At 47.4% G+C, this 18,974-nt stretch overlaps 1 protein-coding gene and 2 long non-coding RNA genes across 5 annotated transcripts in view; 2 read left to right on the top strand and 1 right to left on the bottom strand.

Moving 5' to 3' along the window:
• Positions 1-13,855, top strand: part of LOC148110624 (uncharacterized) — a 36,260-nt gene extending 22,405 nt beyond the window's left edge. Inside the window, exons 2-6 of one of the 2 annotated variants that reach the window (XR_015721803.1) lie at positions 74-233; positions 4,478-4,609; positions 5,854-6,064; positions 6,835-7,437; positions 8,625-13,855. This is a non-coding gene — a long non-coding RNA (uncharacterized LOC148110624). The remainder of the gene's footprint in view (positions 1-73; positions 234-4,477; positions 4,610-5,853; positions 6,065-6,834; positions 7,438-8,624) is intronic. The other variant, XR_015721802.1, reaches the window with a different exon arrangement.
• Positions 7,314-10,194, bottom strand: LOC148110625 (uncharacterized). Its single transcript, XR_015721804.1, has 3 exons — positions 10,037-10,194; positions 7,987-8,079; positions 7,314-7,421 (listed from the first exon to the last, which is right to left on the bottom strand). It is a non-coding gene; the product is annotated as an uncharacterized LOC148110625 (long non-coding RNA).
• A 4,026-nt stretch (positions 13,856-17,881) lies between the features above and the next one.
• Positions 17,882-18,974, top strand: part of RXRG (retinoid X receptor gamma) — a 44,744-nt gene continuing 43,651 nt past the window's right edge. The window contains exon 1 of one of the 2 annotated variants that reach the window (XM_045809679.2): positions 17,882-18,214. In XM_045809679.2, the coding sequence (XP_045665635.1) occupies positions 18,166-18,214 (49 nt within the window). In that variant the 5' untranslated portion in view covers positions 17,882-18,165. The remainder of the gene's footprint in view (positions 18,215-18,974) is intronic. The other variant, XM_045809681.2, reaches the window with a different exon arrangement.

Below are 18,974 nucleotides of genomic sequence, written 5' to 3'. Positions count from 1 at the left end.
TGCAGTAACTGCAACCCTCCTTCTAATTTTGCTTTTTTTTTTTTAAGATTTTATTTATTTATTTATTTGACAGAGAGAGAGAGAGACAGCCAGCAAGAGAGGGAACACAAGCAGAGGGAGTGGGAGAGGAAGAAGCAGCCTCCCAGCGTAGGAGCCTGATGTGGGGCTTGATCCCAGGATCCCGGGATCACGCCCTGAGTCGAAGGCAGATGCTTAACGACTGAGCCACCCAGGTGCCCCTAATTTTGCTTTTTTTTTGTCATTCTTCACCTGCGTAATTTTAAATAATATATTTAAATTTATATTTTCAAAAGATTATCTTTCTTGATATCTCAACTTCAGACAGTACTTTCTGATTTTGCACTGCAAAGTGAGGAATTCACCTCCCTCCATGTTCAGATGTCGATCAGCTGTTCTCTTACTTTTCCATCGCTCGTTTGAAATATTTACACTCTGTTTCATAACTATCATTAGGTCCTCTGTGTTTGGTGTAGATGCTGATTTTATAGATTAAAAATCAATGAGTATTTATGTTATGATTATTTAATTATCCTCCTCAAAACCAAGCAGTGTGATTAGACCAATAGAAAGATGTAATTCTCTCTTTTTTTAAAGATTTTATTTTTATTTGTTTATTTGAGAGAGAGAGAGAGCACGAATGGGTTGAGGGGCAGAGGGAGAAGCAGACTCCCCACTGAGCAGGGAGCCTGATGCAGGGCTCAATCCCAGGACCTGAGATCATGACCTGAGCTGAAGGCAGATGCTTAACTGATCAAGCCACCCAGACGCCCCAATACTATTCTTTTTAGATTATCCAGCTTCTCATTCCAATTTCTTGTTACAAGAAATTTCCTTGATTAAAAAAAAATAATTTAATTTTTTTCAGCACTGGACAGGAGTCAAAACATAACCGAACATGAAAGTTATGAACACATAACCTAGGTGAAGACATCCAGGAAGCCAGCCAAAGTTGTTCCAGGTTTCCCAAATCCTAGAACCATGAAATTCCACGTGGCCTCTTGGAGAAGGAACTGGATCTGGGCTTCATGTTCTTTTTTTTTTTTTTTAAAGATTTTATTTATTTATTTGACAGAGATAGAGACAGCCAGCGAGAGAGGGAACACAAGCAGGGGGAGTGGGAGAGGAAGAAGCAGGCTCATAGCGGAGGAGCCTGATGTGGGGCTCGATCCCATAACGCTGGGATCACGCCCTGAGCCGAAGGCAGACGCTTAACCGCTGTGCCACCCAGGCACCCCTGGGCTTCATGTTCTTATTTGCACACAGCGCTTAGTTTCTCTGCACCTCAGGATCGGCCTCCATAGATCAATGATGGCTATCGATTAATCGAGCGTGTATGAAGTGCTAAGACAGCATTCTAAGCACTGGATATACACTGTACATACTTGGTCCATCTCCAAGATACTCCACGAGCTAGGGCCAATCATCATTGCAATTTCAGACACAAGGGACTGAGATTTAGCAAGACTAAGCAATTTCTCAAGGTGGTGAGTCTCAGAGGCAAGGCTTGAACCCAGGTGGCCTGCCTCCAAAATCCACACTCTCCTCAGCTGTGTTCTGTTGTTTCTGTGAAAGAATTTCTCCGCTCCCTTTCCACAACCAATACATGCCAATGATCCTGTGAGCATTTATTCCATTAAGTATCGAGAGCAACCACCTTCAGAGCCATGAATTCTGAAGGAGGACCCTTGATTCTTGAAGATATTCTTCTCGAAGGGCTCTGTCCTCCTTTCCTAACATGCTTGCTTATTTTCTAGGTCCCCTAGAGAACTGTCACAATAGGATTTCAATGCATTTCACTTCCGTGTTACTTTTACTCTTTCTAAGCCCCATGTTCTCCTCTCTCAGATTTCTCTTTGTTTGGCTGGAGTATACTTTCAAATGATCATTATAAAAAGGTTGCAGTGGATGTCAAATTTCTGACCTTTAGCATATAGTCTGATACACATTGCTTTATAGATAACCACCTTTATTTTTTCTAGATGTTTAGGTTTTTATGTATCTTTGGCATTTCTAAGCTCTTACTGGGATATATTTGAGTGGTGGGCCTAATCTGTGTTTTTTGTAAGCTCCAGGCATTTATCCTCCTTTCTTTGTTTTATCATTGTCTCTGTTTTCACCTGCTCGAATACTCATTAGACAGGTGGTCCACTTACTGGGTTGATCCTCTAAGTCTCTTAACTTTTTGTCTGAAATTTCCCATCTCTTTGTCTTTACGGTCTATACGGTCTGGAGGTGTTTTTCCATTTGCCTTCCAGTTGCTCTATCAACCTTTTCTCTTTAGCCACTGTGTCTGTCATTTCCAATCTCTTGCTCTCTGAATGTTTTATTTCTATAGCAACTCTTTTTGTTTTATGAATGTACTATCTCCCTGAATCTTTCTGAGCATGGAAATTAGAATCATTTAAAAGCTCTCTTCTGTTTTGTTTTCTCAGGGGTGAGTGTTTTATTTGTTCATCTAGATTCTTCTCTGATGCTGATTTTTCTCAAATACCTACTAGTCCTTGGAATGCCACTTCTGTTTTTTTGAATGAAGGAGAAAGTTTCTTAATCTCTGAAGCTAGCGTGAGTTTCCTTTGTGGATGTAGAGGCCTGTTTGTTTACCAGGTCTCTTTCCTCAGTGGAAGATGATTAAGGTCATAGACCAAATGTCTACACTCATGCTAGTTAAAGTCTTAGAGACGCAAACATCATATATATTATGGGATCGATAAATGTAAAATTTTGATAAGATTTGGCGAGAAATAGCAGGGCTTATGAAGGAGCGTAGTGAGGAGATCTCCAATTTAGATTGGAGTTTTAGGAAGGGCTTTGCTGAGGAGGTGGCATTTATACTGGGCCCTGGAAAATGGGTTGGAGTTGTATGCTAGCGTTGGTGTAAGAGCCTTCCAAACAGCAAGGTTAACATGTTTAAAGGCCCTGGGGCAGGAAAGGGTGTGGCATGTTGTCGGCACTGAAAGGACAACTGGGCATCTATGACGCATTGATGGAGGGCAGGAGTATACGAGTTTAGGGTAAAGAAGTAGCCAGGGGCCAGGTCATGGGGATTGTAAAGATCAAGTTATGGTAAAGGAGGTTACTTTTCAGTTCAACTATAAATCATTAAAGGATTTCAAGCATAGGACTAATATGAGCAAGTCCACATTTTTTTTAAAAATTGGCTATTGTGTGGTTAATGGAATGGAGAGGGTAACAGTGGAAGTGGGGGGAAAAGGAGGTTTTTGTAGTAATCCAGGCAGAAGAAGATGGAGACCAAGCTGGGTACATTAACGATGAAGAGAAGAACTGACAAAATTGGTGGATGGTGGATGAAATAAAAGGAGCAAGGGGGAAAGTGGTTTCATGGATGACCTATATTTCTGGCTGGAGCAACATGGTGGCTAGAGATGTCATCTGGGGGTGGAAGACCCTGGATGAAAAGCAGATTTAGAGGGGATCCTGAGTTTAGTTAGGTTATGGCAGGTGTGAGATGGTTCAGAGACATCCAAGTATAGATGTCTAGAGGGCTTGTGAATACTTGGATCTGGAGAGGATTGTGCCAAGGAGGCCAAAGGATCATGCTTTAAGAAGGGAAGAGAGCAGTCAGTAGTGTTGAATGCTGTCCCATTGTCAAATAAACAGTAGCTAAAACGTAATAATTCAAATCTGAAGCAAAGAGGTTTTTGATGGCCTTGGAAAGAGTGGTCTTATTAGACTGGTGGCCGTGGAGGCCAGACTGTGTGGACTGAGAAGCAAGTGGAAGGTGGGTGGGGGTGGGGATGTGGTAGGTGCTCAGACAACACTTTCAGGAAGGGGAGGAGAGAGCAGCAGCTAAAGGGAAGTGTAGCATAACACAGATTTCCACATCAAAATTATTCACTAGATTATGAACTTGAGAAGGGCAGGAGACATTTCCTATACTTCATTCTGTCCCCTAGGCCAGCACAGTGTCTGGAATATGGGAGATGATCAAACCACGTTTACAGAATCTCCTGGAATATACAAAGCCTTGGAAAGAGAACTGTTCTAATGTTCCATGGCAGGTAGAGCTGGCTCAACACCTGGCCTGCAGTGCTGTTGCTGAGTTCCATCACAGGTCCAAATAATCACAGACTGTCTGGCAACAGTTGTGACCTGTGTGACTTGCCATTGTCAGCCTGACCTCTTGGGGTTAAGCTGCTGAAGGTTCTACTTGAGAAGGAGCAAAAGCTCCAGTGGGCCTGCTGGTAAACCCCAGGCGCTGGTTGGAGAATTGAACAGTCCTCTTGAGGTCAAAACAGGTGTTTTCTTACAATTAGTGAGTACCTACTAGAAACCCTGTGTTTTCACATGTTTTCTCATCTTTTCACAAATTTCTCATATTCCCAACTGTCATTCACATTTCACAAATGAGAGCATGAAAGCACAGAGAAGGTAAGTGTATTTCCTAATGTGCTATAAATAGAGTCAGGATTTGAACCCAGGTCTTCTGATTTCACAGGACACACACATTACTCCAGAAAGGCATATGGAGAATCAGCAGGATAGAAGAGGAGCAAGATGGGCTCTCACGGTCTAAGAATCTTGATAGCTCATCTTTTCAGTGACTTTCGAGGGACGTGAAAAGCAGATGGTAATTAAATGATCAGGGGTGGGAGGACGTGGAGGAGAGGGGAGGGGAAGGATAGCTGAAGAGATTGATTCATTAATGGGATGAGATTCAGGTGGGTGGGCCCCTGAGCGACTGCGCCAAGGGGATGCTCGTAAAACCTCTGTTTTTGGCTCTAACCTTATGGCTTTTTCAGGGAGGTGAGGATTCCAGGCTTTTTTGTTTGCTTGATTTGCTGTTCCTCAACTCTGTGCCTTATGAAATAAAATGTATGAAGGGAAGGGGCTGTGACGGCTGATGCACCAATGGCAGAAAACAAAGACGTTCAGAGGAATAGAGAATATTTTGTTTAAAATTTTAAAAATATTTTCATTATTTTTCTCAATGTAAACATAATTGGTAATAGGAAAAGGTAATAGGGAACTCATAAAATATTGAGAGTTTTGCAGAAGAAAATTCCATGACCTAGAGTCAATCGCTGTTTGAATTTTGCCGTATTCTGGTCTAAAGAATATTTTTGAAAAAATCCAAAGCTCCTTTGAATTCACATAAAATATTTAAAGGAATAAGAGACAGTCCCTCCTTTTTCCTGCAGGCAATCATGTTGATCTTACATGAACAGAGGAAGAGAAGAGTCTAGTTTTCCTTAAAAATCCCCAGAAAAGGAATATTCTTAGCCATTCATGCTATGACATTCCAGTGGACCCCACATCCTGGTAGCAGGGAAATCTCTCCGTTCCAAATATAAATCCTCCTCTTCGTTCGACCCACCTCTTCTAGTCCTGGCAATGGTAGAAACATCTATGAAGTCAATAAACACAAAAACAGCCACTCAATTTGCCCTGGAGGCAACTACTATTTTATAGAAGGAGACCAAGCCAAAAGATGAGCTAAAGCCCAGAAGGAAACAGGCTCTCTTCACCATGATGATTGTCTCAGGACCTCACTTATAACTGATGAACTAGCAGGAGGGAAGAAAAAGGAAACAAGGGTTACGGAGGAGACACTTAGGGACCACTGGAAGCGGAAGCTCTTCTAATAACAGAACCATAAAAACGTCTGTGAACAGATGTTCTTGTCTTTAAAAAAAAGCCAAAGATCTCACAGCTGGCTGGGGTCAGCTGGGCCCAGAACCCAAGATAGTAAGACTCCCTGGCAGAAGGTAATGTGGATGAAGCACCCGATCCAGCATCTGGGGCACGTAAGGACTTATCAGGCATGAGTCCCCTTCTTTGCTCCATCTAATGACTTTTTCCTTGCCCTGGCAGCCTCCTGGGCTGTGCGGCGTGTCCTCGGATGGACAGACGATATTTTAAGAGTCATGAAGTTTGATGGTACGGAAATCAGCATTGGCATTGACCTTCCAGTCACGGCATACAGACCCTGGTTCTCCACATCGGTAGGACTCCTGGAGAACATCGTCAAGCCAGAGGCCACGCCAAACCGAGTTGCGGAAGTACTCGCTGAAGTCGTTCATCAGTGAGTGCAAATAAAACCCGTGTTTCTAGTTTTTTGGTAGATTCACAAGCTGCTTTTACCCACATTTTTGCACCTGCTTTTATCTTTAAAAAAACACCGGGGGCTACCAGGTGAAGTACCCAGGGGGATCCTCAATTGCAGTAGCAGCAGAAAATCTGGAGGTGCTCAAGATACAAGCCAGCTAGCAGGGCACAGATGGGAGAGGCTACCCGGAGCGGCCAGCACCCCCAATACTGTTTGTTCGTTCCCTTCGGTGCTTACTCTGCATCTATCCGTGTTTGCATTTCCTCCACCCCCATCCCGTGTGCATCCCCACCCCCCTTTTCCCATCTGCAGGCTCCCTATTCTTATCAAAAGCTGCTCTTCTCCAGATCATGTAATGCCCGTTACCATGGCACCCGGTGCTTCACGTTATTAAGACAATCTCTTTATTAGTAAGCCCGCTCCTCCCAGGATGCCAGGCGCCTCGGAGCCCATTTGACAAGATGATGAACCTGTGTCTTGGGAAGCTTAGGGACTGTCAGGGGTCAGGACAGACAGGCTCAGGGAGCGTGGACCTCACGCCCCACTCGTGGATCGTGCCTCACTGCTTAGAGGGTGACTGGGACTCACAGCCCTGTCTCCTTTCGTTGTCTTTTCTTTTCATCACGCACTCGTAATAATTATACACGTTATTACACTTCACGTTTTACAAAAGGCTTTCAAATACGTCCCTGCTTTCAATCCTCACCGTGTCCCTGTGAACTAAGAATTTTGTGCTCATTTTAAAGGCTGAAGAAACTGGAAGCTGACGTTCAGGGAATCTGACCTTTCAAGGTCATACAGACACTCAGTACCAATGGCAGAGCTGGGACTCAAACCAGCCCCTCTGCGGTCTCTACAGCCACCCTTCTTATTATCGACAGACAGATGGACAGGCGCACAGAGAGACAGACAAAACATTCTATGCCTTTTGGGGGCTCAATAATCATTTGTTGATTTATTGGACTAAATGTGTCTGCTTCTGAATCAATGCGATGTTACTGACTCACCGTCACTGGCTTTGGACTACTTTCCCAGGAGAGGATTAGATTCAACAACTTCTTTTTGTTTGTTTCTTTTCTTTTCTTTTGAGCACCTGCTCGGAACAAGGCACGATGGAAGTGCTGGGGAGTACAAATAGTGTCCTCTATCCCCTGCATTCTTCGACGGCGAAGGATGGGGAAAACACGCACTGCGCACACAAAGCTATCTTCCAGCACAGAGTGTGATAAAAGCCAGTCCTCCATTCACCAACGAGTCATTGCCTACCAGCCGTGTCCCAGGATTCGTTGATGAATAAAGGAGAAATGGGCCTTGCTCTCATGGAACTTTCTGCCTGTGGAAGGAGACAGGTGTTAAAGAGTTATACAACTGTGTAATTGTACTTGGGGTGTGTGCTGGCAAGGGAGAGTGGATGTACAACCAGAGCATAGAAGCAAAGGTCCCGACCTTTGCTGGGGGGCAGGGATGGGGGACGTGGCACGGAAAGCTTCCTAAGGAAAAGACTTCGATCCACAGAGGTGGGGTGATGTGTCTCACTGCCCCCCCCCCAGTCCCCAAGGAAACTGAGGTCCCTGCCTCATCACAATTAGGCCAAGCCTTCAGTGGACATTGAGAAAAGAGCATGAATTTCAAAGGGCATGAAGGATGGGTTATAGTAGCAGCAAGTTCAATGATATTAGTCTGTGGATATGCTTCACGTTGAGAAATCCCAAAGGTCACAAGGCTAAGCTAGTTGTGGATCACAACAGGGAGGTACTCAATGCTGGGAGGCGGGGGTGGGAGTTTCAAGAGCAGGGAGAGACAAGGAGATACAGACAGCCACACAGAGAAGAGGGAGAGGGGGAGACGAGAGAGAGAGAGAGAGAGAGAGAGAGAGAGAGAGAGAGAGAGAAACCTACCTGGGAGGATCAGGAAGAGGTGACATGTAGGTGCCCAGAGAAGGACCAGCTGGAATTCAGCTAATGGGGATGAATAGTGGGGCAGACGATGTTCTGGAAGGATAAAGCAGCTTGAGTGAAAGCAGAGAACAAAGGAGAAGGAGTGTGCTAGGTGTGTTTGGGGAAGAGCACGCCGTGCACTTTTCTGGACTAGCGTGTGCTCAGCCAAGGAGAGGGCTGAAGGTTTGGAGAAGTGGAAGGGGACCCAGTGTAGATAACCTCTGTGGGCAGAGGGGGGGCCATGAAGAGTATCTGCTCCCATCAGAGCTATGCATTAGGAGGATTAATCTGTCGGGAGTGCACAGGATGGATGCGGAGGGAGGGCCCTTCCACCTCACTCTCACTGTCCTCCTGGCCTATCAGGGGCAAACTGATCAATAAATGGAAGTTTTAACACAGTCCTCTGCCTACTTTCCAATGGAAAAGGGGTGATGAATTTTTAGCCTTAATCATCGTTGCTTTTTTCAATTGCCTGGCATGACTGGTCCTTCCCTGAAGGATAGAAAGGGTGTAGCCCTGCCCTGCAAACAGGTGGGGAAGTAATGGATGTTCAGGAACTATGGAGAGGATTAACCAACTTTTCTCCCTTCCTGCTTTAGTTTTTGGTGGCCTGAAGTCACTTGGGAGCTGTTTTCATCTGCCAGGATGTCAAGGGGAAGTCCTCTCTGCTGCCCCTGCCTTCTCCACCTTTGACTTCAGAGCCCTCCCAGTCTTGGCTGGCTGCAGCCCATGAAGGATCTGGACCAGCCGCATCTGTGCAGGACCGAGGCGGGAGGGGGCGGCATCAGTCTCAGACATAGGCTTTGATGAGGAGGCACAAAGGCTCCAGTCCTTAAATATCTGTGCCCAGCCTGCTGATGTGTCTGAAATTCCCCCTTAAGAGTCAGTGATGTTTGGGCAATTCCAGAAATAACGCTTCACACTAACAGCTGCCCAAGGTGACGTCACAGGCAGCCAGAAAAGCCTTCCTCTCCCCGTGGCCTTTGCACCCGGGAACCGCTTCTAGATCCGCCCCTCCCCCGCCGTCCTCCAGCTCCTGTAGCCCCGGCTCGGCTCTAACTGGGCATCCTCTGGGGCTCCTTTTGCCAGACCGTTCCTCTTCAGCCAGCCCTCTGTATCCCGAATGCTTCGAACTATTTCTCGTCTCTTGGGCCTACTTTCTCCCGGCTAAGTCTTCCCAAAACTTGTAGCTGCAGGCAGACACCACCTCACTCCTCCCTCACTCCTCCCTCACCCCCGACCTCAGCCCATTTTTCCAGAACCTTCATCTGACCAGAGCCTCAGCCTCCTGCTTGCCAGGGACAGAGGTTCGGACAGTTCAAGGATTGCACCTTCAAGGTGAAGGGTGGTAGAGAGAACACGTTATTTAGAGTCAAAAGAATTTCCCGAGCTTGACTCCACTACTTGTAATAACCATGACTTTAGGAGCTCAGGCTGTGAAAAGACATTAACGTTGGCTTTACAGAGTAACCAGGAGGCGCCAATGAGTAATCTCTAACACGCAACGTGGCCTGCATTCCCGGTTAAGGTTTGGCTTTCTCTAGATACCATTCCGTAAAGCTGTGATTCTTAAATTCTGCTGCCTATGGGAATCACCTGTGGGGCTTGTTAAAGACCCCCCCCCCCCACGCCCAGGCCCTCTCTAGCCCCAAAGATTCTAATTCAGAGGGTCCAGGCAGAGCCCAGAAGTCTCTGGGTTTGACAGGCCTCCCAGATGAGTCTCGTGCAGGTGGTCTATGGACCCTTTGAGCAGCCCTACTGCAGGGGCAAATGTCTCAGGTCCCGACTTCCTCCGCTCATTCTCTTTGGTGTCCCATGGTTGGTACCAGCTAAATTGGGCTGAGCATCTCTTCCGAGGCTCCTCTAATACACTGAGTACCGAGATTTCTCAAACTCGCTCTGATGTTGCTAAACATCGACTTTAAGAGCTTCCACATGCCACACCCCTGCCCTGATCAACTATCCCCCTGCCTTTACCTACTTCTGTTCGTGTTTGCTATTCGGCACTCACCTGAATGCTGGTGGTTAATGCAGCTCTCGCTCCATGCCTTCTGGAACAATGCTTTCTGGCCTTTCGGGATTAGCTGCCTGGAAATAGAGTTAGTTATACAGTGTTCGGCTTTTGGCAGTAAGAGAACTATGTCTTGGCTGAACACTAACTCAAAGGCCTTCCCCGTTACAGAGAAAATCATTACAGCAAGATAAATTCTCATGTCCTAACATCCAACATCCTTTCTGACTGCAGCCCCCTTGGATTGACTTTTAATAATATTTCATACCTGCTTATAAATAAGCTATAAAAGCATGCTGTAGACGATCGGGTATTATGCACAGGGGGAAATTTCGTTACCATTGCTTATGTAATTGCAAGACCTCCCTCTGATGTGGATGCCTGAGAACAGAACAAGGTCAGTTTTGCCTACGTCCTCCTTTGTGGCATCTACACGCTCAGTGGCTCTTCCGACGGGACAAAATAGCGGTTTGGTTGCCATACAGAGCCCATGGCCAGGCGCTTATACATGGAAACCCCATCAAATATAACAGACACTTGCCCTTATGTAAATTTAGCTCTACAAGTGGTGGGGCCTTTGCGCTGTGCTGAGGGTAATGGTGAGGCTCCTGACGTCCCTGTCTGCCCCACCCTGCTCAGCTGCCAGCAATGATAATCTGCCTCCTGCAGTCACTGGAGGGTATATTTAGAGCCTCTTCCCCAAGAGTGAGCTGGATCTGAAAATAGATCGCTTGGCCTGTGTGCGATTGGGTTGCAGCCTCGAAATCTACACCTGAATATATGTAGCCAGTCGCCAGCGCGATGCACGTCTGTTCAACCGAATATAAGCGCCAGCGGCCTGGTCTTGGGGGCTGGGCTCTACTCCAGGATTTCTTCTTCCCTCTCGGGACGTGAACAGGCCTTCCTGAGGTCTGGTGCTGACATTCACCTCTTTGGCTGTGACTCCTTGGATCTGGACCCAGCCTGGATTAGAGTGTCCCATATTTGAACTGCTGGCCTCTCTCTAGAAGGGACCAGATGTTTCCCTCTGGTCGCAGCTCAGTGTGATCACAGTTGTTCTGTATCCCGAGAGCCCCCATGTGCTTTGCAGCTGTGGTCGAGTTGTTTATGACCAGGAGGGTTTTATGACCATCACTTGACTGGGAACCAAGAAATGGAGGCATCTCTGTAACTGTTCTTTCCACCTTGAAAACGTTATAGCAACGTTATTTAGTTTGGAGTTAAGGGTGGTTGAAAGTTACCCTTCAACTTGTAGCTTATAGTGCCATGAGAGCAGGGGTAGAGTCCGTCTGGTTGATAGCTGTCATCTTTGCGTCCATGCAATAAGCATTTATTAAGCACTCACTGTGTACAAAGCAAAATGCTAGATTCTTTGATATTATAAAGATGAATAAGAAGTTGTCCCTGTATTCAAGAAGACGGTCCTAGTGTAACAAGTAATTATGATACGAAGGGAAATTAAACTGGTGCCGTAATAAATATTGAAGCAAGTGTTTTGGAGAACAGTGGGAGTACTAACCCTATGTAAGGGAAGACTGACGGAGGAGACAGCCTTTAGGGAGTGCCTTTAATGAACAAGATTCTGATGGGAGACGGGCTGCGATGTGACTGTGTCACACACAGTCCCAGCACACCTCAAGTCAGTATACACTAAGTCCACACAGCAGATGGCCTCAGCCACCACGCCTCCTGCTAAGCAAGAGTTTCTTGGGTTCATAAGTTCCAACCTCATGTCCTAGCAAATGGGCAAAGTGGATCTTCCTGGATCCTTGGAATTATCCCTGAAAGTGATTACTCATTTTTTGCTGATGGCTCCTTCTTAGCTTCCTGTTAAAGGAAGCTTCTCTTTCTTTAAATCAGTAGTTCCCAAACTCATCTAGCTGTGCCATAATCACCCGGGGTTCTTTCCGCAGTTCCCAAACCCAGAACACAACCCCAAACCAATTACATAATCTCTAGAGGTGGATAAAGGCTTCTGCAAATTTTTTAAGCTTCCCAGCTAATTGTAATGCCAAGTTTGGGAACCACTCCCTTAGGGGAAGTTTGACATGGCTTGTTTCACTAGCGACTGGAGCCATTGGCTACGATAAATATAGGACTGGTTCCTAAGCCATGGATGACACTTTGCAGATGAAGCATGTGTCTTTGAACACCTTTTAGGCCTTATGGAAATGGCCCAGTTTTTGGTGACAGCTGAGACAGTGTCCACTTAAAGCTAATCAGTGCTCTTTCTGAGTCAGGCACCTCATATCTGTCCTCAGAGGCTCTCAGTCACCAAGACGGACTCATGCCAGTATCAAGCCTGTCCACACGGGAGTGTATGGTTCCATGAGAAGGAGCCCATGAAAATAAAATTTGGGTTGTAAAAACTGTTGGAGCCTAGGAACACTCACCTCCTCGTGTCTAGTTCCCTGGGGCTGACCTCAGGAGCAGTTAACATAGTCAACAAAAGTTCGTTCATTCATTCATCGTGCATTATTGGATTTCTATTATGTGTTAGACACCATCATAAAGGCTGTTGGGGCCAAAAAAATGACTCAGACCCAGTTTCTAGTTACTTAGGGTTTCCTGCCTAGTTAGAGGGCTTTTCAGATGCGTTCGAGATAATCATACAAGAAGGAAGGTGATGAGTGACACAGGAATGGTCCCAACCACAGGCTGTGGGAATCCAGGAGAGAGTGGTTCCAACAGAGGGCCATCGAAAAGCACCCATGAGAACGGCCTTGGGGAATGGCGGTATTTGGACAGAGAACAGAAAGAGGGGAAGGCTCTTGTGAGCGGAGGGGCAGAAGGAACACACACACAAAGACGGATTAGTGGGGTGGCAGCCCTGGAAAACAGTGAGTTATCTGAATCTGACCAGCCTGTGAAGGGGAGACAAAGCCAGGAAGGGAGGGTTCCAGCAGTACACAGCTGACACGGCACGTCGAACACAGAATCAGGGGCGAGACAGTGCACCCGTGGAACTCTTGGAAGCCAGGTCATCTGAAGGGGAGACCCGAACATTGTACTCTCCAGCTTCTCGAATACACTGAGCTCATTCCCTCCTTGGGGCTGTTAGACTGACTGTTCCCTCTGCCTGGTCCTTCCTCCCCTCTCCTCTTCCTTTTCCCCCAACTGAATCTTCTTCTTTCTTTAAATCTGAGTATTACTGTCATTTCCTCAAAGAAGTCTCCCTGACCTTTCAATTTAAATTAGATTTCCCTGCTATAGTCTCTCATCTCATCCAATTATTTTCCTTCATAGCACTTATCATGGCTTCTAATGATATATTTATGTCTGTGACTATTTGTTCTCCAGCTCTTCCATCAGACTACATAAGCTCCATGAGGTCAGGGACTTGATCTTATTGTCTCTTAGTGCATCCCCAGTGACCGACAGGCAAAAAGCTCTCAGTAAGTGTTGGCTGAGTGATAAGTGAATGAATGCGTGACAGCGAAGAGAAAAAAGCAATATGTAAGAACCTCCCGCCGCATAACACGCATAATAGAAAGACATCATGAATAAGAGAAGGGTCAAGGTCTGGTGAAGGATCATTGACTGGGAGCCGGAGTTGGGGGCCTGGTTTTATATCCATTTCTGTCACTTCCAAGTTGTGAGACCACATCTGAAATCTGACTGGTTGGAGTGGCTCTCTTTCCTTCTCTGACTTCACAACCTTGGACTCAAATTCTTCATTTATAAAATAGGGTAATACGGTATGGTCTGTCTAATTCTAATATTTGGGAAAACACATCGGAACTTTATATACTATTAGGCAGGTGAAGTACTACACAAATATAAAAATATTTTTTTTAAAGATTTTATTTATTTATTTGACGGAGATAGAGACAGCCAGCAAGAGAGGGAACACAAGCAGGGGGAGTGGGAGAGGAAGAAGCAGGCTCCTAGCGGAGGAGCCTGATGTGGGGCTCGATCCCATAACGCCGGGATCACGCCCTGAGCTGCAGGCAGACGCTTAACCGCTGTGCCACCCAGGCGCCCCCAAATATAAAAATATGAATCGATGTCATCAGTGTAGAGGTATTTGCCTCTACATTTTATACCTAATAAATGACTTCGGTTTTTTATTTGTGTTTACCGCAAAATATTATCTTCGATTGCCGTTGTTCAAAAGCATGCGTGTGTGCGTGTGCGCGCGCGCGCACACACACACACACACACACACACACACAAAGAGACCAGTGGTAAAGCTATATCCTTTTATTACCAGGGTGAACATAAGATATGCCGAGTCTGTGTCAAACATACTAGTGAAAACAGATGCCCTTTTCATTTACTCAAAGGCACTAATGGCTTTAATAAAAGCAGAACGTATCACTTAAGAGGAATAGATAATTAGCCTTGACAAGAAGTGAGCTCAGAATTCTTATGAATGAATTAGCTAATTCCCACTATGGACAGCGAGCACTTGGTTTTTCATTTGACGTCCTAATGAGAATCCAGTAACAGCTGGAAGCAGTGGAGTGACTGAAGTCAGTGGGGTTGTCTGGGAAGGGCTTAGGTCAGGCCAATGTCGTTGTATCAATAATGGTCTTAGACAAGACACCGTGGTACCAGCCAAAAATGTGGATCAGAGAGAAAAGCCACGTTTGTATTTCTTGTACCTACGACAAAGTTTATGGCTTGTTATGGGATGTTAAATCATATGGAAGGTATCACAAGGAAAGAACGCTAAGATATTTTGGTATAAGCATATCAAGCATTTTTTTAATGCAAAAATATGTATTGAGCACCTACTGTGTTCTAGCATTTACGTAGGAAAACAATTTATGTGGGGAAGCAGGTCGGGGAAGGTAAATGAACATGAACAATGAACCATAAGTTGGGGTGAACATACTATGTTCCCACAGTGAGCAAAATGGCCAGACCAGAAGGGACCACTGGAGAAAGGGAAGAAAACAAACAGACAAACAAGGAGATATCACTGCCTTGTATTTGTATAGAACTTTGGTGTGTAAAACAAACAAAATCCCAAAACCAAACCAAAACACATGCGCTCCTCTCATCCCATTTGATTATGAAACAAAAACAAAACCCAGAAACCTTAGTGAGGTGAGTGGTGTGAGTGTCCCCTCCCCCCCAGAGTAAATGAGCTTACTCAAGGTCACACTGCTGGAGAGCAGTGGGGCTGGAGGCACAGGGCCTTATGATTTCTATCCCAGAGCATTTTCCTCCCGATAGAGCTTAAAAGGTAGGTTGAGACAAGACGGTGGGGCCTTTCCATGCCAGGCTAAGGCTTTTGGTCTTTACTCGGTGAGCAAACGTGGTCAAGGTACAGCTAAATTAGAGAAAGGGGGAGAGAGTAGAGTCTACCACAAAGTGCTGACAGATCATCTTGACATTGACCTTGAATAAGGCTCTAAGGAGAGCTTTTTAAGGATGGTTTTTGAGTACGTGGAAGAACCCTGGCCAGCACCGGTTCACCAAAAAGCCAGTTGTGCTGGAATAACTCATTTCTTTCTCGGACAGGTGTACCAAATGGTCGTTTATGCTTCTAGATACTTGCTTCAGACACTTCTGTGGAGGAAATGGGCAGTTATGGAATTGGGGGGTGGATCCATTTGCATTTAATTTTTAAGCTGCAGGGGATTTGGGAACTCATTTAGCCCTGTCCCACCATTTTACCAATGAGTAAAAAGAAACAAGGGGTGAAGGGACTCGCTCCAGTCACATCACCATCATCATCAAAAGAGCTTGTACAGATTGAGCATTAGTATCTGGGATCTTTCAAGTGATTAACAAGTGCAGACTCAATCCTCATCACAAGCCTGCGCGGTCACGGAGGCCCAGGGAGAGTCAGTACCTTGCCGATATCGTGAGGCTGTAAGCAGTGGAACTGGGATTTGTACCCAGCAAGGCTGGCTTCTGACTTGCTTTCTCTGCAGACACGGACTCTTCCGGCCACACAAGGAATGTTGTATGAGCCACGTGTCCATGGTCTTCGTAAACCGATGGTACGCTGGTCTGCTGTAAGCCGTCCTTGCTATGTCTTTTTCAGTATTTTTGTCCCTAAGTTAGCTAAAATATGGGGAGCAGTGCGTCAGATCTTCGGAAGTCAAGAATTTGGGGAGAGGAATAACATACACTGGATGAAAGAAGCAGGAACCCCAGAAGATCCGGCGTGACGCGTGAACCCAAACGTTGCATTTCAGAGGCCTATAGGATGATATTGCACGCTGTCCCCAAAGCCAATCGCCCAAGAAGAGGATGAAAAACGCGTATAATAGAGAATACAGCTGGGTGGGTGGGTCATTTGTCAAGTTAGTTTTACGCGAATCCACACGTGGGGCTGCCCAGGAGCCCACGCAGGGAGGCACAGTCCCCCTGTATTCTGCACGGCCCGCATCTGTGCCAGTTCTCAACCAAGCCTCTGAGGCTAGCCCCCCCGCCAAGGAAGTCCCGGCCATGCCACGCGTCCCCAGTGACAGCCTGCATCTTTCCTCCTCCTTCCTGGTCATCACCTTTGGCTCTGATCCCCATCTGGCCTCCTCCTCCCTCATCGTCCGGACTCTGTTCCTGTCCCTGGGCCTTTATTCTTAGTTTTTGTTCTGGGTTCTCTTAGCACTTGAGTCTTGAGTCTCCGTCCGTGTGCCATCCCGCATCAAGGGCAACCTCTCATCCTGTCTCAGCCTCTCAGGGCTCAGTCCACGACCCTGGTGCGTATGCTGACAGCACCTCCTCGCCCTGCCAACCCAAACACCAGGGGGAGGAGATCCGCATCATAGCTGAAGTACTGTATTCAGGTCCGGCCAACCCCCTTTCCCTTCCTGAGGGTCTCCAGAAATTGAAGTATATTCCTAGAAAAAGAATAGGTTGTATATAAACTCGAATGCTTGGTGATACATGGGATGGCTGAATGAGGCAAGAATGCCTGGAGAAGTAGATTATGGGCATGGGGTATTTATCTGTGAATTTGCAGAAGATCCCCACAAGCTCCTCTTGTGTGGCCACAGGGAGTACCCTAGAGCCTGTTGGCAGAAGCTACAGAGAAGAGGTAGATGTCAGTTCAATTAAAAACTTTCTTATGGTAAGAGCTACCCGGAAATGGAATGGGATAGTAGTGAGCCTCCCATTATTGGAGGTGTCCAAGTATAGGCCCAGCAGTGGCTTGTCAGGAAAGCTGTATGACAGATCCCGACATCAAAGGGATACGTAGACTTTGATTTGTGGCTGGGTTCCACCCAACAGAGTCTCTGGTTCAGCGAAGACTCAGTGGTGCCTTTTGAACAGCGGCTGGACCACAGTGGTCTCCAGGGTGAATGCGTCCCTCCGGTGAATGGCCACCACCACCTGGAGCCAACGCGGCCTCCCTGCTCACACGTTTTCCCTGTGAATGAGCTCTGGCTCCCACCTGCACCTGTCAGGCTTCTGTTAGAGGGCAGACAAGCACTTCTGGTCAGCAGAGCAGGGGAGGCCCACCCTGCACCCAAGGGAAGCTTTAGCTTAGTTTTCCATGGCTGGGGATGGAATCTCACACTTCTCCAAACCTGCGCTTACGAAGGGGCTCTCTTCTCTCCTGGCCCTCACCCCTGCCCCCTGCCACAGATCAAACACCAAGTGCATTAGACGGACGGGAGCCCAAGTGCGAAAATGCATTTTACTAAAACCCCACGGGCGTCTGTGGGTGCACGTCAAGGAGGAGGCCCCTCCGGAGTCTCAGGGCCCCTGCCACCTCCCCCCCTCCTCCGCCCTCGGCTCCTGACCTACGGGGGGTGGGGGGGAGGCGGCCACGCAGAGATCTGGGCTCGCCGACGCTGGGCCCGTGGCCGGCAGCGCCCCGGGGAGGCGCGGAGCCGGCGGAGCGCACGCGGCGGCCCAGCCCCGAGTGAATCAAAGCAGCAACAGGAGCCCGTGCGCGGCGGGGCGCGGCGGCGGCGGCGCTGTGCGTGGTTACTGACAGGCACCAGCTGCCGCGCCGCCCGGACGCGCTATGTGGCCGCTCCGAGCGAGGGGCAGATTCCAGACTAATCCCGGAGGGCTGGCCCAGCCGGAGCTGCCCGGGCTGCGAGGAAGCGATGACCACTCCTGTTAGCCCAAGTTGAAGGCAGCCCGGCTGCGCTCGGGAGCCCGGGAGGCCGTGATCTCCGGAAGACGCGCGCGAGAGGAACATGAACTGAAGAGTAAACATGTATGGGAATTATTCTCACTTCATGAAGTTTCCCACAGGCTTTGGCGGTGAGTCCGGCGCTGGGGCTGCCCCGGGGGACCTGTCTGGAGGGGCCAGAGGGGATCGGGAAATGGGGACAGCCGGATGCCCGTGAATTAGGAAGAGGGCATGTATGTTTATATGCACTCGGAGTGTGTTTCTGCGGGAGTGTGTCTGTGCGTGCAGGAGAGAGGGAGGGAGAGGGGATGGTCGGAGGTGAGGATCTGTGCATATCAGCATGAGTGAGCAGAAGAGAGGGCATGCAAATATTCCAAGGAGCGTTCAAACCCACCTGCCTGAGACTGTATCTGAGACCCAGACAGAACAAGAGCATTGTTAGAACCCTGTGTGTTTGTGTGGGTGTGCAAAGTGGAAGAGTCAAAGGGAATCACTAAGACGTACCTATTATCCAACTTGTAATGAGAAAAATGTGATGAAAAAGGTTTTGCCTCTCTATGAAGAGTCCCTGAGATACTCGGTAACAAGGGCATGCTTGTTTTATTTAAAAGCAGATCTCCCTATAATTGGATTTTTAAAAAGAAACGGAGCACTTGAATTTGCCACCGTGTTTTCCTGCCTCTGTTGTCTTCCCTTTTGATTTGCTAATAGCCTCGCGCCCCCTCCCTCCTGATTTCCATCGCCAGGGTCTCAGTCAGCAGTTCTACTCTGAGGGTGGAGGGTCGGATCTGGGGGCGGAAGTCTGCGCTCCTAGAACCCGGGGCTGAAGGTCCAAGTCGCCAAGCCAGGGAGGGCAGCCCCGGCTCACTTCCCAGGGGCTGCCTTACGTGC

This window comes from Ursus americanus, chromosome 2 (assembly GCF_024610735.1).
Source record: "Ursus americanus isolate L20-20 chromosome 2, mUrsAme1.1.p, whole genome shotgun sequence".
Taxonomy (NCBI): domain Eukaryota; kingdom Metazoa; phylum Chordata; class Mammalia; order Carnivora; family Ursidae; genus Ursus; species Ursus americanus.
This window is presented reverse-complemented; position numbering and strand designations above follow the sequence as displayed.